Here is a 24,836-nt window from a genome sequence, read left to right on the forward strand (position 1 = left end):
TTCCGTTCTGCCTATACATCTGTATTGCAGTTAATTTCCTTAAAACTGGGAGATTGCTCACTGCTGGAGTTCAAAGTGGCAGGTGTGAGGTGAAATGCAAGCTTCAGTGAAAATTTTACTTGTTCTTCATGGTTATTTCAAACAAAAGAAGGGAAAAGATCCTCAGATTTGGATTTGGGGTACTCCCAAATAGCAGAGACTGAACATGTTAGGGGTGCCACAAAGATTGCTTTAGTAATCTTTGTAGTCTGCCATGAATTTCAGGCAGTTAAATAGCCAGTACTGCTGTTGACTAGCCAAGCTTCAACAGACCTTTTAGAAACCTTCTTGTCTTTTCATATAGACATGTGGCAGTATTTTAAAATGTATACCCAGTAGATTTTATAATGCATTTCCTTTTTTCATGTGTTTTGTGCTTAATTCAAACAAGCATCTGACATGAAAGCTAAAGATGAAAGTGTAACATAGTACAATTAGTTTCTGTGAAGTCTGTAGATCACTAATGGAACACATCTCTTCCCCCTGCACAACTATCATAATACAGACTATTTTTTGGTCATTTGTGTTGTACATTAAAAGCATCAAATAGAGAGCTGTCGTGTGCCTGAGTGCATGGACACAAAGTTCCTTTGTTCGATAATGTTGGAAATAATTTTGCTTTCCAGATACGCAAATCGGTAATTGCTGCAATCGGATCAGAGACATGTAACACTTGTAATGTAACCCTTCATGTATTAAGAAAAATAATGCAGAAATTAGATCAGAGACCAGATGTATATGGTGTGTTGTGCTTTCATATCCACTCCTCTCTAGCTTTTTCTCAGCAAATAAATAGAAGCTGAAGAGCACATCTGGAAAGCAATGTACCTCGACTTGTGCATTTGCATCCACTAAGACTCTAAGAAGCAAGGTTTGTGAGTGTATTTAGTGAAAAAATATTTTGGAAAACAATAGCATTTTACAGAAAAGGAGGAGAAATATTGTCAGAAGACCTACAAACTTTTTTCCTCCTCATTAATGCTCAAAGTATGGAATTTAGATCTAGATTTGTGTGCTACATCCACCAGTTTCAAATGTGTCCAGTGCTCTAGTTTTGTGGAAAGCAAGCTTTCAGTTGCAAAACAGGCAACCACGTTTTTGTAGGATTTAAGAGAGCTGTGTCTCATTATCTCTTTCCTACCCTTTTTATGTAGAACATATGGGTTCCTTTAAAATTATATCATGTGTGTGGTTCTATATTATTTAAGGTACAGGAATATTATTTTTTTTTTATTATTCTTTATATTGACACTGTTTTAAAGTAGCTTGGGGATGTAACAAAGTTACACAAGATGCTGCACATCTTGACAATGCCACACAATAATGAGAAGTATGTATTTAAACCCACTTGTAAGACACAGTTCATACAACAAAGAAATCCTACCACAGATGACACAGGTGGAACATGTGGGGCATGATAGAAGTTGTGAATCCTCCTTTCTGTTATGATGATTCATAAAAATGCCCAGTTCTGTATACTGCATTTACTGTTTTTAAAACTTTGCTTTGGGATAAATAATAGTGTTTCTGAGGGAAGTATCTTAGCTGATACATAGGCAGAGAATGCTGGTGTTGCTTTTTTTTCTTCTTTTTCTACTGCAGAGTGCTTTGACCACAGTTAAGCAGTTTAGCTAGATCCAAAGAGTTATATTAACCAATAACATGAACCAGTAAACCACCAACGGCATTATATCTTCCTGTGTCAAAGACCTTGTACAATGTGAAAGCTAAAGGTTTTCAGATTAAGCCTCTTCTCAGGAAAATTTATAAACAGAAAGCATTTCAAAACTGAGATTTATTTCTTCCCCTCCTGCCCAACAACAACAACAAAAAAAAAAAAATCCCCAAACCATGGAAAAGAATAAATTGATGCATTTTGAAAAGAAATAATAATTTGCACACAAGCTGAAAATTCTAACTTCACAATTCCATACAAAAGAAGACATTAAGAATGACATTTCCTTGTAAACATCTGTATTTAATAAAGTATAGCATTTCTAGTGGGAAAAAAATTCCAACTGTGGCATCTGGGAGCAAAGAGCAGCTCATCAAAAAACCTGTTCTCCATCAACGTCTGCACCCAGGACTGCTCACTCCCAGAGCCCAGGGAGTATAAAGCTCTGGTGGAAAAGGGAGTTGGTGATAGCAGATGTCAGAAGCACTTGGATGAAGGAGGGAGTGTTGGAGTAGGGCAAAAGGGCTAGCAGGCATGTTGGTAGGGGAGAAGGGAGGGCAAGAGGAAGCAGGCACCTCAGTGGCTTTAAAGACACAAGGAATGACTGATGGGCGTACATCAGGTGTACATCTATTTGCAGAAGGCATAAATGGGCCTGCTAATGACTTCTTTTCATGGGGTGATTGAGGTACTGATGATAGGGAAAAAAAGCTGCTGGTGTTGACAAAGATTTCATTGGTACTACCTGACCCAGGGCATTTATGGAGCCACTATACCCACATCTCAGAGCTAAATTACTTCCCAGATGTAAGGCAAACAAGCGATCACTCAGACTGGTCTCCTGTTCTTTATGGCTTCAGTCCTCAATACTCTTTCAGCAATAGGCAGCTGGTTCCGTTTTCTTGGTTTAGAGTTTCTGACACCAGTAAAAACAAAACAAAAAACTTTTAAACTTCCAGCAATGAAATACTGCTGCAGAGTTAAATAAACGAGACCTGTCGTAGCACCCTTGTTCTCTACAGGCCTTTTCTCAGAAAAGGCATGGTTGTTTAGTAAGATCTCCTAAAACTGCAGGGTGGAGAAGGGGGTCTGCCTTAGCATTTAAATTCGTGTGATAGTTTCTTTATCAAGAAATCTCTTTCAGATCTTATCCCCTTTGATGATTATTCAGCCCCAATCCTTCCCCTGCTTTACAGTTATTTTAACATCTCTGAAGAACTGCCAACATACCCACTTTAGCGGCCAATGACTGTTATGCTGCTTTTTTTTATTGGCATTCAGTTTTAAGGGTTGACAGACAATAAATACTAAGACTTCTCTTTACTGTTCTACAGTAATTTGTCCTGCGGTTGTAAATAAGTCTCTCTTGTTCTGCCTTCTGCTAAACAAAACTCACTATTTTTGGAAGAGCAAATAGAAGAATGTCCCATTTTATGTAAGCTGTGAGTGAATGGATATTGCCATATTTGTCGAGTTTTTTTTTGTTTTTTTTTTTTCAAGACAAACAAAGCAACTTAGTCCTGAAAATGCTAGTTTGCTGTGGAATTTTTTATTTTATTTTATTTTATTTTAATTTTTTTTTTGGATGGATCTATTGAATTTTCAGTAGGGGGCTGGGGCGTTTTTTCAAATATTGTATTTTCCGTACAGACATGTTATGCAAGCCTGGAGGAGAATGATATTTAAAGATCTTAGGATATCCTCTTGGACTGTAACAAACAAACAAACAAGCAAGCTACTAGCTATGAGGAACCATAAGTATTCCCAATAGCCTAAACATTTTTGCTCTGTGTATCTCTTTCTCTCTGGCAGACACCTTGCATTTCCAAGACAGAAAATCAGCCTCAAGGACTTGCAACAAGTGTCAGGTGGGGACAGACGCCCATCAATCAGTCCACGCCCTGGGACACTGATGAGCCTCCATCTAAACAGATGAGGGAGAATGAAAACCCAGGTATGTTTCTAATCTTATTTGTAATTCAACAAGGGAAAATCGTTCAAAGCAAATTCAATGCACTATGTCCATTTATCTCCATAAATTAGACTTCATTGTGAGCCCTTTCGTTATTCTTTAGCAATTTTTTTCTCTTGTTGTAAAGACCCCTCAAGTTTCTTCTGTGCTGAAGCTAATGTGAATGCATTAAGATGCCTGCAAGTTCATTAGAGTGGGTTGTTTTTTTTTCTCCTCTGCCTTCACTAGAGGAAAAGGCACTCTGTGATACTTTAAGACCTCTTTTATGTCTAGAACTACCTGAAATGATTTTCAGCTTCCAGACACATATCATACATTGTGCTACTATGCCAGACGCCTAATTACAATCTCTTTGTAGTGGCTGGAGCACCACTGTTATACACACAGAGTGTTTGTCAGGGAGCCGTGAAAGCACGGTGGGGAAAGAGGTTAATTTTCTTGGAAGCATGCGCTTAAGCTGCGTAAAGCGCAAAATACATAAAACCACAAACATGCCGCATGTCACCTGATGAGTATTTTAACAATTGTGCTCACATCACCATAGCAATTTTATGCACTTACAGGCTTGCAGCGGCTCCAGACCCTGGACTGATGTAGGGACCGTGAAGGAGAAGGGCGCGTGGGTGCACTTAGGAAGCAGGCACGGGTGCGGGAGGGGAAGGCTACAGGTGTTCATTGCTGTTCTGTTCTCCCCGGTGCCAAGCCCACTGCCATTGCCAGCCTTCCTTCGTGCCGCAGGTGCAGCGCCCTGGGTCACCACAGTGGCAGCAGGCAGCCAGCCCGCCCTGATCACGCACTCCTATGGGATGACGCAGCCTCCCACCTTCAGCCCGGCTGCCAGCGTCCAGGCACCCGTCATCGGTGTCACGCCTTCCCTCCCTCCGCACGTCACCCCCCAGCTCCCACTGATGCCAGCACACTACCAGCTCCAGCCGCAGCCCTCCCAGCCCCTCAGCAACATGGTGGTCAACCTCCAGAGCCAGCCCCTGTACACCAACAGCCAGCCCCTCAACATGTCCTCCATGAGCGGCGTGGGCCCAGCGGCTCACCCGGGCCCTGGGCCGGTGGGCAATGGCCACCTGGCCTGCCCCATGCTGCCTCCGCCGCCACCGGCCCTGCCCTCAGCCGCCCTGCCCAGCAGTGCACCTGCTACCAATGGGCAGGCGGCCACGCCACTGCCCCCCAACACAGCGGGGGGCCCGGACAACACCAATGGGGTGCAGATGCTGCGGACGATCGGCGTGGGGAAGTACGAGTTCACGGACCCCTGGCACCCCAAAGGTAAGGCGCGATGGCTCGGTCTTGTGGGGTGTGGGTGTGGAGGGGTGGTGGGGCTGCGGATGGCAGCAGAGCCCTGTGAATCCTGCTGCTGTCTTCAGGCCCACCAGCCCAGCTCCGGCATTTGTCTGCACACTTTTTTTCAATACATAGCTTCTATGAGTTGATTATGACAAAAAACAGCGAGTTAGAATGAGGGAGGACAAGCTGTAGGTGCATTCTGTGGTGAAAAACAGCTTCCGGGCCCATCAGATAAACTCATGGTCCCAATGGTAAAGCAGCCATCATCCTGTACCTCTCCCTTTGAAACACACACCCGTTGTTTCCATCTGAACACTTCCCTTCTGGCTTCAGTTGGGCATTAGCCACAACACTAACCTTCTTCTTCAACCATTGTCCTCTCCCACAAGCTAAGTGCAAGTAACCCTGCTGACTGAAGCTGAACAAGCCAAAACATTCATCATTAAGGGGAAAACTCTTCATTACTAGCTTCATTGGGCTGAAATGCTGCAGAACAGCTTGAATGAGCAATCTGAGAGGTTGACCTTTTCTGATAAGTACTTTTGTAAATGAGCCACACCACTGGGTCACGTTGGAGTGTTATTTCCGAGTATCTTACCCTAGACACTTCAAAAACAACTGCACTCTGTGTATTTAGTTTCTAATTTCATTTGCAGAGTTTTCCCTGCCTCCCTTTAATATCATGACTGCCTCATGTGCAGGTAAAGCGAAATGAAGCTTACGAAAATATGAATGCAGACCTATTCGCAAAATCAATTAAATTGATTTTTAAAAAAACACCACCTTCATTAAGACTGTGATATTTTATGTATACATTTGTATTCAAACCCAATCCATGTGTAAATTATTTACTTGCCACAAGCTATTAAGTCCTATTGTGTAGCTCTGTATTAAAGACAAGGAATCTTTATTAAAAATTATTAGTCCAACAACTCTTTCTGCTCATTACATAGATTGTACTTTGGTATGTGCAAATCCTTGCCAAACATCTCTTGAAAAGGAGTTCAGGCACAAGCTCAGCAATACTTCTCTAAAGCTAAATATTTGGACTGCTTTTAAATTTTCAACTCTAAGCCCCAATAATGATGAGAATGCTTGCTGGATGGTGAGCTTCTGAATTTTTCTCTGAGGTATAGGTGGGGTTTAAGTGATACTAAGCCAGTCAGGTAGCCAAAAGTTGGCCAACAATTGCTATGTAAGAGGTTTTGTTATTTTTTTCCCTTAAAAAAAAAAAAATAATCCACAAAAGCAATTCATCAAGTGAGGTTTATAAGTTACAAATCCTTGATTTTGGAGAAGGAGGGAGGGGAGAGATTTATACTCTGATCCTGGTAGACTGAGCTGTAGTGATTCAGCTGGATGTCTCTCTTCTCCGTGGAAGCTATTTGTCTTCTGAAAGGCATCATCTCCACTTTTCATAGCCACCTATCCCAATTTACTGCACTGGGTACTCAGATACATGATCAAATTAACACAATTTAAAGGATTACTTGGTGTCATTGGAGACGTGCAGATATACAATACAAGGGAAAACACATAAGCTTAAACCACTTTCACTGTGGTAATTTGATCACATATCTGAGCCCTAGTGACACTAACCTAGTGAGACAAATGAGCACGTCAGTGACTGCACACTTGAGGTTAGGAATACTCTTAAAATGCCTTGCATACATAGGGCCAGCAGCATCAGCTGTTATTTACTCTTCCTCCATCAATTAACCTTCAGCATATCTCTGGCTCACAGATGAAGTAAACTTCAAATCAGAGCCTAAGTAAAAAGATTGTAAAATATTTAACCACTCTTTTAATATTTAATTTGCAAACTAAGTCTTAGTCAGCATTCTTGCTTAACCTGCTGTAAACCGCAGTCTAATCTAATTGTCCGAGTGTCACTGACTGCCAAGGAGGCATTCATTAGGGTGAGAAGAGCAGTTCCTTGCTGGAGTACGCTAGGCATGCCAGATCTACCTCTGGTCTGGTGTTTGGAAACCTGTGTACCTTGGAGAGGCTAATAAGGAGAATATTAAAACAAGCAGTATTTCCAATCCATGACAACTGCTGACACATTAGCCATACCATGCCTTATAAACTGCAAGCTAGACAACTGTTTTCAGAGGGATTAGCTAGCTTCTCTATGCTCATCAGCTATTCAGTTATTCCCCTTCCTGTAGTGGTTAAAAGCAAACAGACGTAAGGTAACAGAGCATGCATATACAAATTTCTCATAAGCAGGACCTGTTTTATAGGGAAAAAGTAATCTCTTCCTCGATTTCCAGTCTTAAAAGCTATAATTCCTCTGTCTAAAGCTGTAATTCCTTTTGTCAAAACTCAACTCAGAGAAGATACAGGTTGGGTTTCATTGTTTTGAGTGAAAGAGGAAGAATCAGGAAACAAAGGCAACTGTGTGTCGAACCAGACCTTAAAAGCCTACTAGGATAACATTCACAATATAAACTGTATATTTGTTCAGTTGCTAAAGCCTGACTGATTTCAGGCTTACATGATGGCCACCTTGCTCTCTAGGAAGGAATGGAAACTGTGAGACAGTACTAAGCTGTTCAAACAGATAAAGTTCAAACTAGTTCTCTACAAGTTTCATTTAAATATTCTCTCTCTTCCTTGGGGAACCTTGGACAGTATTGTAATAAGTGCCACTGCTAATGGCCTTAAGATCTATCTCATTATCCTGAGATACTCTGTATTATTTCACTTGACAATCCAGTCTTGTACAGGTTTGGATAATTGCCCAACTATCCCTTAAGTGAAAGAGCAGTTCTTGCTGGTTGATATGATAAGGTTTCTTATATTTTTAGACTTTATTAGGGAGCTGCTTGGAATGTCATGTTTTATTTCCTGTAATTATCTTTCATTTGGCTGTGTACATGTTTGGGGCCTATTACACTGTATTCATGCAGAACAAGGTTTCTCAGTTGGCTGTTTCTAAACCAAAGTAAACAAATACATTGCCAAAAGTTAAAGGCACTGCTAGTTTGCCATCTCATTTGCAATAGGTCAAGAGATCTCGCTTACGGAACTGAGAGAGTCGAGTCATTTCCATGGCTTTGCAAAAACCACATTTTGGTAACAAGAATCGCGATATAAACCAGATATGTCATTCTCTTTACAGTGTCACAGCTAATTCCTACCTAATTCCATTGAAACATCTTGTAAGAAAATAATTTGTGCATGGATTAGAGAATCTTCTTGGTCTGGATGGGGTATATTTTGTGAAGGGATTTTTTTATTGCTTCTGTAATATGTTAAATATGAACGTTAAGTTTAGCTACATGATCCATTTACTTAGTGAATTTATAAAGCAGTCATATTATGAGACGCATAAATAACATTTTAAAGTAATTACTGCTTTTAGCAATGTGTGAAGAACTGTAGAGCTGCCATATGAAATGCATGGGATCTTTCACCAATCAGTAGCAGTTTTGGGAGGTGTCTGGTTTGGCCTGTAGTTACTCTTTGGATAGGATTTATGCCAAATACTCCTAGCTGACTTCAAAAGCCATGTCACCTTAACACAAACATGTAACCTAATATTTTAGAACAGAATCAGCCCTTGTTTATCCACGTCCTACATCTTGCTCTCTAAAGATTAAGTGCCAGGGCAATTAATAAAGCAGAATATTCAGAACCATGAAGGTGTTCATTGTGAACATACTCAGGGAAGATCCCCAGAATTTTGCATAGCCAAATTTTTATGTGGCTTCTTCAGAAAATACAGTTACAAATACTATTCAAACATAATTTAAGTATCTTCAGGCTACGTGACGTGCCAGCAAAAGTTGTGGCTTGTACAACATGCCTGCAGAGAAGAGAGAGGGTCGGAAATCATCCCTTTGGTTTCTCACACAAGGTACCAGTATCTCATGCCATGGCACAGTGACAGAGACCAATATGTATGTGCCTGCCAATCTAGTTAAGTCCAAATGGAGAGAAATTAATCACTTTGATGAAAGACTAGAAGAGATTGGTTTCCTTAGAGAAATAACTGAGCAACTAAGATTTAGTCCTTGATTTTTTCATAGGGCAGTGTGCTTCTTTATATCTGAGACATGTAGTAAATCCAAAACTTCACCCTTGTTGGATAGCCCTGCTGTATGTAGGACATAAACATTTCAGTGTGGGCTCTTGAGATCTGTTATACATTTGAAGACACTTTCTTCATAAACTTGATGCACTTTTGAAGCACAGTTTCTAACACAAAAAATGAGAAAAATACAGTTCATCATTGCAGTACTTTCTCCTGCAGTATAAAATTAGCCATAGACATCATGGGTTTTAATTTGTGGATGTTCATGGGCAATATTGATGTTTGTTTCCATAGTATTTTTGTTCTATAGTTTGGTTTGCAGTCCTTAGCTAGTGGGGAAAAAAATCAGATGCTAGTTAGGATTCAGAATGTAATAACTGTAGAAACATAACAATATCAGAAGTGAAATCTGAGTGCTAATCCTTGTAGCACTAATTTCTTAACACTTCATTTTCAGGCATCACCAAATTCCATGAACTGAACATTAACAAAACTACAAACAAGTACTGTTGCATCATCATGTATTGATTGCACCTTTCACACTTGACTTTATTGCATTGGAATTCTCATTAGACCTTGGACAATATTTACTTTCCTTAATCATGAATAGTAACAAGGCAGCCTACAACATTTTGTCAATAGCCATCAACTTTTTCTTCACAAAAGGCTGAATTTTCAAAGGCATTTCATCTTGACCTGCAATGCTTTGAGTGTTCCTAGTTCTAGACATGAATGCTGGGGGCGGAGGGGTGTTTAAATTCAAAGTGAAACCTAGCATTTGAAATTCTAATAACATTAATTAAAGGATAATGTGTGTGGAAGACTCTAGACAGCCTAGAGTCCAGAGTCAGTTCTCTTTCTTGTACCAGAATACATGGCCTATATAACCTTAGGAAAATTGCCTTATTTTTGTATCCATAGATATAGATAGAAAAATAGACAATTATAAAAATGATAGGTACAAAATTATATGTGATATTTTAGTATGTGTGTGTGCATATATATATTAATATGTATGCATCCAGTTGTGGGGAAGTCTACAATAGAAATCACAATGCATTCCATCTCCTGTTTCTTATAGGAGAGTTAGGTTGGCATGGAAATCTGTTAGCATTGTACATGCTTCTTACCGTGTTTTCCTTGACATAGTCTTGATTTTCTCAGGCAACCTAAGTGGTACCAAGATACAGATAACTAGTGATCGTTTGTAAGCTCAACTTGGTAATGACGCATAAGAGTTCATGGAATCACAGAATGGTCCAGCCCCCCTCTCAAACAGCGCCACCTAGAGCTTTTTTCCCAGGACCGTGTCCAGATGAGGTCTGAATATCCCTAAGGACGGAGACTCTACAACTCTCTTGGGGCGTGGTTTGTCACTCTCACATTATGAATGTGTTTCCTGCTGTTCAGAAGGGACCTCCTGTATTTCAGTTTGTGCCCATTGCTTCTGGTCTTGTCACTGGGTATCACTGAAAGAGACTGGCTACATCTTGGCACCCGCCCTTCAGGTATTTGTGTACACTGATGAGATCCCTCTAGGCCTACTTCTCTAAGCTGAACATTCCCAGCTCTATCAGCCTTTCCTCATAGGAGGGGTGTTCCAGGCCCTTCATCATCTCTGCGGTACTTTGCTGGACTGTCCAGGAGCTCCATGTCTCTCTTGTACTGAGGAGCCCAGAACGGGGTCCAGCAGTCTGGGAGAGACCTCAAAGGTGCTGGTTAGACGGAAAGGATCCCCTCCCTCCATCTGCTGGCAGTACTTTGCCTAATGCTGCCCAGGATACCATTAGCTTTCTGCTGGAGGGGCACACTGCTGGCTCATGTTTTACCATGTTCACACACCGTAGTGAACTCAAAGCAAACTGCTTGAACGGGTGGGTCCTCTAAAGTATAATCTTTTCAAGATTAATTACAGTCTTCTGTCATTAGAATAATCTTAACAGAATTGCAAAGTTGATGAGGGTACCTAAACCGTTGCATGAAATTGAAATACATTTCACCTTTTTGTGTTCCAGGTGGAATATTTTCAGTAATTCCTGCCCTGTCTTTAAATGCCACTATCGGTCAGGTCATAACAGACAGTGATTTAGTGCACTGAAGAGTCAAAGAGGACTTGTAATAGCCCTAGAACATCGCCTAGCTAAACGTACGGCATAAAGAAGGTCATTGAATTCTATTTTGATTGACAACTTTCAGTATGTAGGTGACTTTAGATTTCCAAGTTTCAACTGAAGCAGGAGCCTCTCACCACTACCAATATTTTATGAAGGTTATCGTAAAAAAAAAAAAAAGGTTGGGATTGCTAAAGTGCGTTAAAATTCCCTGAACTGCTCTTAAATATCATCTGCTCCATGCTGCCTTTTTTAATACCTGTTTTGGGGGGGGGGGGGTGGGGAGAGGAGGTTGTTGGTTTGGGGTTTTTTTGCAAAAAGCACTGGGTTTGTAACAAGTTCATCTGTTCTTGAAAGGGAAAGCTGAAGATCTTAGATTTTAATCTGTTATGTGGTGTTACGTCATCACATGCAGATCCACTTAGGTAATTAGGTACATGTGAAGATGTCTTGCGTTTCTTTGTACCCTGAAGTCTAAGACATGGTTTGTTTCACAATGGCCACAAAATGCGTTCAAAATAAGTCTGAGAGGCAGCACAGTTCTGTTGAATTCCTGATTTTAATCCTGTCCACACAAGACTATATTCACGAAGTGCAAAATTTCTCAGGGACTGGATGATAACCAAAATCTAGGCTCCCTTTTGGCACAGAATACAGTAGTGGCCCAAATTTCCAGGCAGGCTGCCTATCCATCCATCCAGATGCTATTCCAAAACTCCCTTGTAGACATCTGGAGCTGCATTTGGATGTTCTGAAAGTAACTCATCGTCCAAAACACTTGCAGAGTCTCTGTTCTCATTTCAGAATTCCTTATGTTTAATTTCTGATTTCTCTGACCTTGTCTTCCCCTGGTCCTCTGTGTTGTTCAACTCCTGACACATATTTGGACGCAACCCTTGTCTGCATCCAACTCTCTGGATGGAACAGGATCCTCATAATACCTCCAGCTACCTTAGAGCTACCTTTCCTGAATGTTCAGTTCTCTCCACAAGAATGTTCAATTCTCTCCAGTTTGGCCTTTTCTTGAATTTCCCACTAGGATTTCTTCTGCTTCACAGCAGAGGAATTCCACTTATTTTGCTGTCATGACTTAAAAAATGGACAGGCAAGTTATATGGAGAGTCAACAGAGAAAGGGGACATCATGCTCAGTCCAAACTGACCAAGCTGGGTCTATCAGGTGCCAAACTGTGAATTTGTGTATATACTTAAACATTCTCAAAATGGGCCATTCTGTGATATCCAGAGATTTTAAGACAAGTGGATTTACTAAATTACAAATGGTCGTTGGTTTCCCTACAAGAAAGTGGAAATACCCTTTTATTTTATTATTTTGTAAGCAGAGGTCCTCGATGGAGCAGTGTCTTAACTCAGAATGAAGAAGATTCATGTCTGTCTTATTTCATTCAGAATGAGAGTGATTCTGTCCCCTGTTAGGTTTAAATAATCTAGGGAGATTTGTGAAATGAAAATATTTCCGAATAGCGCCTTTTCTTACCCTGCTGTGCCTTGAGATTGCTGGTGATAAGCTCTGCTGTCCTACAGTGAGGCTGGGCTAAGCTTTGAGCTGCAGTCAATAGTAATAATAGCATGGGATTAAACACCACCTTGCAGCTTCAAAGTGTCTTTATGGACATAAATTAAAAAAAAAAAAATTAATTGTTTGCTTTTAAATAACTTTAGTAAGACTAAAGGTTATTAGGACTTTGGGCAGCAATCTGAATGATGTGATTCATGCAAGAAAATTCTTCCCAGAGATGGGCATACTTGTTTCTGTATATTGTGTTCCTGTGCATTGTCACAAAGATATGCTACTAAATTCTTTCCACATAATAGGATAGTTAAGCGTCTTACGTCCAGTCTGGTTTGTGTTCTGTGTATATTCAGGGTTCTAGTTGTAGCAAGTTAGGGTAACAAGGTATTTGTGTATAGTTCCATCCTAATAGTTACAAATCATTGCATTAGATTTCCAGACTAGGTATTCTGGAAAGTATCATAACGTGATGAAATCATCACTGGGAAAGAGGTACCAAATCTTGCAGGAATTATCACTCATAGGAAAAACTTCCATCATCTAGATGTGTAAGTAGAAGTGGCATGAAGTTCTGTTACGTTAAATTCAGAAAATTGCAGGGTATTGTTGAATGTGCTTACTTCTGTACTGGAAAAATGCTTGGACTGCTGACAAAGTATTTGACCAGGAATATAGACAGTAATATATACATACACCAGTGTGTATTGACAATTAAGTTAGAAACATTTGACTAGACAAAGTGCCAAGATATGTAGTCCATTTGCACACTATGACTATGTAATACTTTCCAAGGAGCTAAAATAGACTGGAGAGTTTGCATAAAGACTTTGTGCATTATCTTTTGTACAATGCTCATTGGCATTACAACATAAACCAAAACAAACAAACAAAAAACTAAACAACCCCAAACCCCAAAAAATCCCACAAGAATGTAGGATCAAGGAGAATGTTATGTTTTCATTCATAATTCCTCTGACTTTTCAAAGGAAGAGAAAATGTGTTTTGTCCAGCAGTTTGCACACTGAAGTATTTGGGGTGAGGATGAGGAAGATGGTATGAAAATGACAAAATTGGATAAAATGGAAGAGGTCTTCAGAGAAATGTGGGCTGACACTTCTGTTCAATCTGACTGATTTATAGAGGATCCAAATCCAACATCAAGCCCAGCTCCTCTGCATGCCCTTTTCCTTGTGAATGAAGAGGAAAATGTTCCTTGCACCCCCAAGCTGTGGATGTTCTTTAAAACAAGGATCATCTTGCACAAAACACTTCCAATCCTGTGGAAAACAGATGGAGGAGCAGTGCTAGTAGGTTTCTATTGCCTGTAACTTAGGAGATTCTGCTCTTTGCCTTTTCGTGCATGCTGAGCGGACTTTGTTACAGATGTGAATTTTCTAGGTGGGTGAGTTTGCTGGGGTTTAGATGTTTTTCTGCTAGATATATTCCTATCAGGGCCAAACTGTGCTGTTCTATGAGCACTGCTTTTCTTTGAGGGTTTTTTTATACTTCTCTAGGATGGTTAGAGCTCTGATTTGGAAGCCGTGTTGAGCATCCAAATAGAAAAGTACTTTTTAGGAACATTTCAGAAGAACTTTTGCTAGATGGACAGCAGGTATATCCAGCAGAAATCAGTCAAGTGATTTCAGGTTTTGGCAGATACAGATACTTACTTAATCATCAGTATGTGGAGAATCCTTGCACTGCAGAAATTCAGGAATCACACTTTCATTTGTTTAAGAGTATCAGGAACAGGGGCTTATGTTCCTTCACCTACAGAAAAACTCGGTTTTTCATGTATTTTACTTGCTGGAATGGTAAAAGCAAATCTGACATCCTGTCCAAGAATTAGCTATTCAAGGACAGTCAGATCTGCTCATGAGTAGAAATTAATACATGACAAGAACAGGCAATCTGTTAAAACTCCACGCCAATAAGATTTGCTTCTGTGAGAACTTAAATGAGTTCCATAGCCCTTCCCTGGAAGTGCCCCTTATGCCTTTGTATAAGCCATCATTACTGCACTTTTTCCTTTTCTTTCTCTCAAAGCTGCCATATAGGCAAATCATGTGCAGTGAATCTAGGTGTTATCAGTCAGGGATGCTTTAATGCCCTTTCACAGAGATAAAGAGGTGCTGAGAACACCTCTTGACTTTAAGGATGAACTCAATCAAGAGCTTTTTCTAAAGCCAGGAAATTATTTTAGCATATACTTTTTTTCCAATTTCTTGGATTTTGGAGTGCTAGATTCAATATTTCAGTGAGATTTGTTATTTTTTTTTTTGCGTTTTAAAGAAAGTAGAGTAGGCTGTGTGTATACTGAAGGCCTATGTAAGTGTCTGGAAATAATGTGTTAACATATTTAGAAAACAAATTCTAAGTATCAAAATATGTTGTAGTAGACAGGAGAAGGAGCATATTTCAAAAATACAAAGTCCTTTCGCATTTATTGAGTTAGTAACATCGGCTGGTTCCTTCCACTTTGAATGCACTGAAAGCAGTGTTGGGTTTTTAAGATAGCCTCACACTGCAATGGGAGGTAACCACCCCTGGAGTAGAGTAGGACCACAGGGTATGTTTATGACAGAAAAAAGAGTAGCCATATTGCGTTCAAATGAAATAAAAGACATGGCTTTAACGATATAATTTATAATTACCCAGCCTGGATCTAGATTATAATTACATAGTCTGGAATTATGCCAAGACACTGAAATTAATATTTCAAGTTTGGAGAGAAGAAAAATGAGATAGTGTTTGGCTGGGTTGGTAGTCGGCTGCTTTGCCAAGAAAGGTTGGACCAGATGATCCTGGAGGACCCTTCCAACTTGGTGTTCTGTGATTCTATTATTGATTGATTGTCTGTCAGCCATGAACTCAGAACCAGGAGAGTTCAAGGAACCTTCCTTCCAAAACCAGATGAAGAGGCTTTTATAGAAAAACTTAAAGGCAGAATGGAATGTGTAAAAAAAGACATCATTATAAGGAACAGACATGATGACATCTTCAAATGTTATTATGTGGTTAATAAATGAGAAAGAAGAATCATTTATATTCAGAAGAACCCTATTTAGCCATCAAAACTGTTGGGTAAGATTTCTCCCCTGACTTAACTAAATTTAGAAAGTTTATCCTAGGGCTGTAGTACATCCTCTGTGGTCTCTGAGAACTGGCAGGGCACAGCTCTCCCACAGGTGCTGGCTATTTGGGGGTTCTTGGCTATCCCAGGACGTGTCAAAGGGCACCAGGCTTCAGTGTGTCAGCAACTGCACTAAGTTCCTGCAGTTGCCCAGTTGAATGAATCACTCTTGTCTCCGTTGACTGCACTAATTAAGTTTCTGTAGATTTCATAGGAGCTTATACACCTAACCCACTTAAATACACTTGAATTTAAATATCATAACCTGAATCCCATCCTGTGTGTCAGGAATAAGGTCAAGAGTCTCAGCAGAGGGACACCTCAGCGTAAACACAGCTTCACTGTCAGAAGTAAATTACAACAAAGTACAACCCTTGTATTATTTTATTGTCGTTCTATTAAGAGGGTATTTTGATATTATGGATTTTAAATTACCTAAAATTAATATTTGCCTATTAACCCTGAGACATGTTGATCTAAGCGAGGTAAGCAAATGCATCTACTCCTTGTTTGCGATTTAAGCTGGCTTTCCTCATCTGTCCGTGGAAAGCTGCTTCTGAATGTCATACATCCAATGTTTTGCGACGCATCATTTTCAGTAGCATAACTAAAGCTAATTTGAGCATATATTATCAGCAGTTTTGATTCATGGTTTGTTAGACTGCTACTGAGCACTCTTATCTCATGTAATTTCCAGTGATGTATTATATTGTTTCTTATGTTAAGGCCTACGAAGAGGGTTAAGGTTGAGAGAGGCTTACATACCTCAATCAGCCAACCACGTTTACTAGTGGGGGTCCCATGGGGTACTTGAGCATTTTGGTTCAGCAGTGACTCAGAAAAAAAGAATGCCTTGTTTGCTGTTTCCACCAGCACTTAGTCTTTTCTCAAAGGTTTGCTCACTAATTCCCAGCTCATCACGGTCCTCATCAGCCTCTGTAATGTGCTCATCACACGCTCATTTCAAGCTTTTGATTTGGCCAGGCTGTCTGCCTGGAAAGTTTCCTCTGGTAGAAGTCTCCAAGTACATGAACAAGTGATTTCAAGGTGTTATTATAAAAAATCCTTTAATCCACTTCAACAATGATAAATTGGAACTGAGAACTCCTCCTTACTTTACAGATACATTCAGTTCAGTGTTTCACTTAAGTCAGGAAATCATCTTATGGAAAAGAGAAAAGCCCTAAACATCCTGATGTGGACAAAGGCAATTAAAGGCCAAATGCTCAATTGCTCTTACTGAATACTGATGACTGAAACTTCCACTGACGTGGCTAGTTCATAGCAAATTCACTGGTCTTTGCTCTTCACCCTGCCTGGAATTTCCCTTCTACTTTTCCTCACATTGTTATTTGTTCATGATGAAAAAAAAAATAGATTACCTGGACCACAGAAGTTCAGATTGAGCAAAGATCTGGCTAAAATATACTTTTCTGGGTTTAGATGGATTTGCTACATTGCCTTGGTACTAAGTACATCACAGCTAAAATTTGTATTACTATACCTTCCAGTATCCTTCCAGTGCCTAAAGGAGGCCTACAAGGACAAGGGGAAAGTGCTTTAAACTGAAAGAATTAGATAGTAGGAAGAAATTCTTTACTGTGAGTGTTGTGAGACACTGGCACAGGTTCCCTAGAGAAGCTGTGGCTGTGTTCAAGGCCAGGTTGGACAGGTCTTTGAGCAGCCTGGTCTAGTGGAAGGTGTCGCTGCCCATTGCAGGGGCCTGGAACTCGATAATCTTAAAGGCCCCTCTCAATCCAAACCATTTTTGTCCACTTTCTGTCTTTTTTTTTTTTTTTCTGTTTCTGTGTTGAGGAACATAGCAGATACAATGAAAAATGAAGTATTTTTATTCTTCTTTCCCAAAAGCATGGGAGTTTGAGTGAAGGGCTCATTCACAATGGATTATGCCTTTTGTAATCCCTACAGATCTCTTTTTCAGTAGTGGCACTTGAATGTTTCCCACAATGAAGCTCATTGCAGCATTACAACAGACAGGAAGTAACACCCAGGAGGTAGGAGGGCCCTTGGAAGGGTGTTCAGGTGTTCGTTCTACCTGCCCTTACTGCTAAGTTCCTGGTTGGAACATCTCAGGTACCTCCTACGTGACACCATTTTATGTGACCTGGTTAGGCTTTAGGAGGCAGCACGTGTTCCAGTACTTGGCTTCCAAGCATCCATCTGTTATTTGCAGGCAAATGTAAGCTCATTGTTTCATGTCTAATATTGAAAATCTGGCCCCAGTGGCAGGTTTTTTGTGCATCAGTATGCTAACATCTGGCTTTTACTGGCTTGGCAGACAGTCTGTATCATTAAGTAGTACCAAACTATGCATTGATCTGGACAGAGATGATCCTGCACCAATTTCCGAAGGCATGGTAGGGCTATTGGCAAATTAGATAGTTGGAGGAATTCTCCATCTCTCTTCCTTTTTGTGATGTATCAGGGAATAAAATTGAGGGGAAAGCAGAAAACAAACTAATGTGAATGTAATTCCCAAATTTCAATCTTCTGTATATTATGGGTCATTACCCGTTAATTTGCTAAATGGCGGTTTTCTGTGAAAGAAAAGTTTTGTTTAGCTGTATAATGATGACAGATGATGTAATTAGTATCATCCCCACATTGAAAATGATAAAAGCATTTCTTTTGTGTGTCACTGCTTTTAGACAGTATAATATCAAAAACGATAACTATGAAAATTGCACTGGCCGCTTTCATATTGTGCATGTAGAATACCTCAGTGATATGATACAAGTAATGACAGGTACTTTGCCATGTATTCATTTTCTCCACTCTCTAGCCTTTATATTACAGTGAAATTAAAGCACGGCACTAAGCAAACCAGATGTGCCTGAATGCAGACCCATCTTACGAGACTTGTAAACGGCCAGAATCCCTTTGCTATTGCTGGTTATTATAATTAAGCAATTATAAATAGGGGTTTTGAGGGAGAACATTGAATCGTTTTTCAGTTAAAGAAGTTGGGGGGTATTTTAATTTCAGGCCACATTTGTTGCTTGAATTAGTTTTAATTATATTCTGTATAAGTACTTGCCCCATATCCTGGTCTTGATAGTGGTAGATATTCTCATTTAAATATAAATAAATGCCAAACTTATTTAACATGGAAAAGTGACTGCTGTGACTGTGTAGTAACAATTTTCTCTTTGTTGCCATGGTTTGGATTTTTATATAAGCTTTGCAAATATAATAAAGCTAATGGAGCTCTTCATCCAAGGAAATGGGTATATTCAAGAAAATAAATTACATTTTGCAAGCTAATGAGCTCTACTAATTGTGTTTATCCTTGTGAATTAATACAATTTAAGTAAATCTATCCCCCAAAAATCAAGCATTTCATTGCATTTTAGCTGCATGGAAATCAGAACATCTGGATCAAATCTGAGTTTACTGGCTATCCAAGGGGTAGGGGGAAGGTTAATCTTCATTGACTTGTACAGCTGGTGCAAGCTCCTAGTGAAGCAGAAGTTAAGAGTTTTTAAGTTGCAACTTTCATCATTATGCTTTTTTATTCAGCTACTTCCCACACAGGCAGGATTCTCAACAAAGAGTTATGTGCAATAAGTCCTATATAATTCGATAGCAGGCATGTTCGAGTCATGCTAATTAGCCCACATGCCCATAGGACAGGATAAAGGAAGGAAGGAAAAGGGAATAACAGTTGTACTTTTTTAAGAGATAACTTGTCTTCACCCACTTTCCTCTCTCCCTCCCTTTTTTCACACTTTCCTTTGCCAATATTTATATTTCCTTTTTTCTTCTCCTTCTAAGCAGATTTTCATTCTAGTGAGGCATTTGGGGGGATGTAAAACAGATTAGAAAATTCTGTGTGTGTTCTGGCAGATTTTAGCTTATTCTCCAGTTTGGCTTTTTGGAATGATATGGGAGAGTAGAGAAAATGGTCAGTTTGAACACCTGAAATGCTGCAAATAGCCCCAAAAGCTCTCAAGCAAACTTCGTTAGTCAGCAGCAAAAGGCAAGTAAGCACTGGCCAGGAGGTTTTTTGCTACTGGGGGTGACAGCAGTTGTCAGCAATACGTCCTTATGGAGACAGTATAGATCGCCATGCGTTGTGTTGCTGCCGTTTTTAACACTGTCAGAGAGTGCACACATGAGATGAAGTCTGAGCCTAACTGACTGTACTTTCTTCATCTGGACTGCACTATAGTGCTGCTTTTTTATCCTGCCAGATCATATTCAGCACCGATGCCAGAGTCCCAGCAGTTAAGCAGCCGTCGCAGATTCCTCCGATAGACCAGGCATGAGATCAGAGCTCTCCTGTTTCTCGGCACCAGGTCCCTCTTCATTTAAAACCAGGATTGGGAAGCAGAGCCAGACAGCCTTTCTCAGCTGCTGAAAAATAGCATCTAAAAGGTGGATAGCAGACACAAAAAGGGTTCAGAAATGAAACTGTTTGTTTGCTTGTTTGTTTATTGCAGCACAGGTAAGAGCTTGGATGATCTTTCACAGTCCGTGCATTGAAAAAAAAACATTCCTTCCATCCCTGGCATTCAAGTGCTGAGAAGGGCTGTTAGGATTTGTCTTCTAGAACTTTTGGATTTGTTATATTTACAGCTCCTCAGTGCAGATGCAATTGCAGATGCAATTGCACTTTAAGATGCAATTGCACAGTTAGAATAACTTAATTCTAGAAGGAGTAGAGAGGAAAAATTAAGAGTGATCTGATCTGATGAAACCTGTAACCTGGTATAATTACGTCCAGACTAGGAGTTGTGTTGAAATAATAACTTTGGGGTGAAAAAAAGTCCTGTAAACAAAACATTTAGATAAGGAGAAATAATGATGCACAGAGCTGTTCTAGATTCCACAGATTCCCAGACCCTCAAGCAGGCATTGACACAGACCTTAGCAGTTCCAGAGAAGCCATGCCACAGATACTTAAGTGTAGGGTCCCAAAGTACACAAAACCATTATCTTGTCAACAGTATAGAGTGTAGAGTTGTCTTCAGCAAAGGTTACTATGATTGTTTATAAATGAACAAGGAATTTAGTGACATTTTCATTAACATCACATCACCATTAAAAAAAAAGTGGAAGCCAGAGGAAGTATAAAGAATAAAAAAGCTTTGTATGAAAAATACTGTTCACCTCTGATGGAAACTAGGCAGCTGGGAAAAAAGGATCTGGAGTTTGTTCAGTTCTTGGCATTGAAAGATTTTGATTCCAGAAGTTTAAAAGTTATCTGTTGCAGCAAAACTGGACCTCAAAAATGAGTATAGCTATGATGACATGTTAGTTTTGGGCTGCTGACTTACTGCACAGACCCATGCATATCAGCAAGAGTTAAAATGAAAGCAGAGCCTCAGTTTTGAACTTCCATTTTCTACAGTGTTTGAGTCAGATCTTCAGTGTTTTACATCTCACCACGTAGGGTTGTAGAGGTCACTTCTCGGGCCCTGCTGGCCCCATGCAGATTCATTGTAGAATTGTTTCAGTGGAAACAGAGCTTTGATACGTCATACAGGTTGCCTAGTGACCCCTGCAAAGTGCTGACCACCCCAAGTCTAAGAGAAGAGACACCTGCGTGGAGCTGAGCTCTATTATGGGTTATAAAGCTGGGACAGGTTTGAATGATAGAAGGAGTTCTGGCAGGCTATTAGCTTTCATCAGCTGGGAAAATGGAAATGTTTATTAATAAGAACCTTTGACATGAAATGCATGATATGTACCCCCTGTGCTAGGCCCGTGATTAATACTATTAATTATGGGGAGTTCATTATAGTCTCATGGGGATGTGATACGTAATTCAGTGAGGGTTTCGTTGTAAATTAGCATTAATGTCCACTTTAAGTACAGTAGCTATGTATAGCAATGCAGACAGAGCTGCAGTCAGTATGTACAATAACATCACGATCTTATTAAATGATGGTAGACTTTTACCTCAAAGAATTATAGACCTATTGGCATTTCTGCTATGTTAAATCTTTGCTGTGGCTGGCAATATAATATCTGTTGTGACTAACCTACTGGTGCTACAAAAACTTTCCTCAGTGGTGTTAGAAGAGCCTAGCTTCTTGCTGATTTTAAAAAGGAAAGAGATAATTTTAAAATCTGGCTGGAAGTAGTCTCGATTGCAGTTTCATTAGCAATTAAAAGAGCATGTAACCTAATGTTTTTTCCACTCCGGTCCAGAGAAATTATGCACAGTGGGCAGCTCTTCAGTTGGTGTAAACCATCAGCAATGTAATGAAAGCAATGAACCTTCACTGATTTGCACTGAGAATCTTGCCTGCTCCAAATTGTTCAAACATACGCCTTCCTAAGGCTATGCTTTATTGTTAACTTGTTTAATAATGAAAAAATATTTCATCTTACTTGAAATTCCTTTTCTCTAGCTTGCCTTCGAGGAATCCCTAGTGAAATTGCCTCTGTGTGGCCTGTTTCTTTTGAACCACACATTTTGATTCACTTACCTTCATACACATGGCCCTTATATACAAACACAGTTTATTTCCGTCCTTACGTAGCATCTCAGAAACCAAAAGATACTCAGAGCCACTGCCTTCCTGTGGTGGATCCTGGAAATGGCCAGGAGAACCCTAGCCATGGTGGCCTCAAACACATACGCTTTTCAGCAGCTGGGGAAGCAGCTGGTGGCACTGTGGGAAACATCATGCAGATGCCAGAAATGGGCTGAAGGACAGAAGTCTTCATTAAAAGACCATATGTATATTAAAATGTGTTGGTGTTTAAATAGGGATCCAGTCAAAATAGAAAACAGTAGGAGATGGGGGGGCACAAGAACCAGTTGTTTTTCTTTTGGAGGAAACTAAGTTATTATTTCTACTTATTTGTTTGGGTTGCAGAGAGTTTTACCTATGCAAGGCTAGTAGGGGCCTCCTGGGTCGTGTCCAGTCTTCTGCAGTCACAAGTAGCTGTGTGCAAAACGTAGTTTAGGAGAGTCCAAGGATCACTATGCAATACATACCGGGGACCACAGAGTACTTCCTCTCTAAAATTTGTGACCTATAGTGAAAGATGGACAGTCATAGCTGTACTGTGCCAGAGAAAGACAAGAAGAAAACTCAAGAGCATCATCAGGAGCTGAGGTCCTTGGCATTTTCTGTTTGTGTACCTGGGATGAGTTTTGTTGAGCTGCCTCCCTAAACCGAGGCCAGCTTGAGACAGTTGTGAATCAGAGAAGCTCTGTGAGCAGCTGTGCTGGAGAGCAGGGTAGCAGCCTGCAGCCACTTGGCACGAAGGGATGAAAGTCGTGAGATCCAGCACCTGTTGGGCTCTAAACGCTTTTCTTAGAATTCGCGCAGCTGACTGGCTCCTGGGGTAAAGGCAGCAGCTGCCGGGCAGCAGTGGTTAAATATAGGAAACAGAGGGTGCCACATCCAACTGGGAAAGAGGCAGACAGGCATCCAGCTGCAATAAAAATTCTTCTTGGTGAAAGGGGCCCTGGGGTGATCAGGAATTGGAAGCTTTTACACCCTCTGTTTTCTCTCTTGTCCATGACCATCACCCTTAGATAATGCTGGACACTGGGTTGGCAGTGACTGTATTGATGAGTGTTAGTTCTGGAATGTTTTGAAGTAGCATGTGGGGGCCCTGCCTCTCACTGTAAGCCATGCATACTTGCTGATATGTGTTGTCCTTAATTTGACTGGATTCTTTGCAGCACCTTTAATAGCAAAAATGCTGTGAAAAGCTTAAACATGAAGCAATACAGCTTTAGCACAGATGGAGTTTGAAAAGGATGTTCGACCTTCTCTAATCTTCTACTGTAATCAGCAAGTAAAGCAAAAGGAAGAACAACCTGAAAGATAATATTTTTCATTCTGATAATGTGCAATACTTTAATTTCACCCAGGCATTTACATGGCCCCTTTATTGAAGAGTGTTCATTTTGCGTTAGCTGGAGGACTGTTAAAAAGGAGCAAAAAAGCAAAACCCTTTGCTTAGCCACCTTTCAGGTGGTGCCAGACATCCTCACAGAGAAAGAGAACAATGTAAAGTCGAGGAAGCTCAGCTACAGATTGAAAGATTATTCCTATTCTTCACAAAAACTCAACAAAAGAAAGCAAGAGGAAAGAATGAGGAGGAACAGAGAGACTCCTGTTTTCCTATATTTGCATGCTGCACATGTCTGCAAGAGAGGGACTGATGGCACACAGGTATGGCACAGCCTCTGGCCCTGGCTTACCTCTCCGTTCTGGGAGGACATCTGGCCAGCACGCTCTCCTCTCCTCCCAGCCCTTCTCCTTCACACTGGGCTGCAGCAACTCAAGCTGGCTGAGCCTGTCTTTGGTATAATATCATGCAGTTAAATTAATTCCAAAGCTGGTCAAGCTTGGAATCAATTAGACAGGAGACAAAAAAGGAAGCTGGGAAAGAGAAAAACAGACCAGGTGTAAAACAGCATGCAAAAAGAGGAAATAGTGGGCATCATCTAAAAGGTGGCTTGGGGTTTGGTTTAACACAGGATCTGCAGGTGACATGAGCATATGACACTGTACAGATCCCTTCTGCCTCCAGCTATCCATGCAGGGTTTCACTAAGTGCCTCTTGGCTACACAGTCAAGATAGCATCCAGAGCTCAAGAGGAGCATGTTCATTTCCATTTCAAGGACAACACTTAGATGGACATAAAGATTCCTCAGCTTAATATACAGCAACCATCTCACTTTACCTTTACCTCATTCCCAATGTCTTGACCTTGATGTTGAGTGTAACCCAGACCCAGGAACAGGCAGTGCTGAGCAGGCATTGTGCTCCCCCTTTACAACCTCAGCAGCTGCTGCAAGTTTGGGCCAATAAATCACAAATGTTGGGAGGAAAGGACCATCCTCCTGCCGTGTGTCCTGACAGCAGTTTCCACAGTGGGCGGCTGATCCTTGGCTGAACCTCGAGGCACTGCCATATGCAAATAGTAGTAATCTCTGGTTTGTTGTTCCTCCAAGGTCGGATGCACCTGCATGTGTCTGTCTGCTTGGAAGCTTAAATAAACTCAGTTGAGGATTGTTTGCTTTTGCAAGCCTGAT

The 24,836-nt window shown here is 40.5% G+C and overlaps 1 protein-coding gene across 8 annotated transcripts in view; it reads left to right on the plus strand.

Annotated features, from left to right (window-relative positions):
• Window positions 1-24,836, plus strand: part of KLHL29 (kelch like family member 29) — a 411,401-nt gene that overhangs the window by 258,626 nt on the left and 127,939 nt on the right. For all 8 annotated transcript variants that reach the window (XM_065681735.1, XM_065681730.1, XM_065681731.1 and 5 more), the window contains 2 exons: window positions 3,527-3,668; window positions 4,425-4,967. In XM_065681735.1, the coding sequence (XP_065537807.1) occupies window positions 3,527-3,668; window positions 4,425-4,967 (685 nt within the window). The remainder of the gene's footprint in view (window positions 1-3,526; window positions 3,669-4,424; window positions 4,968-24,836) is intronic.

The sequence above is a fragment of the Lathamus discolor genome, chromosome 5, assembly GCF_037157495.1.
Source record: "Lathamus discolor isolate bLatDis1 chromosome 5, bLatDis1.hap1, whole genome shotgun sequence".
NCBI classification, from domain to species: domain Eukaryota; kingdom Metazoa; phylum Chordata; class Aves; order Psittaciformes; family Psittacidae; genus Lathamus; species Lathamus discolor.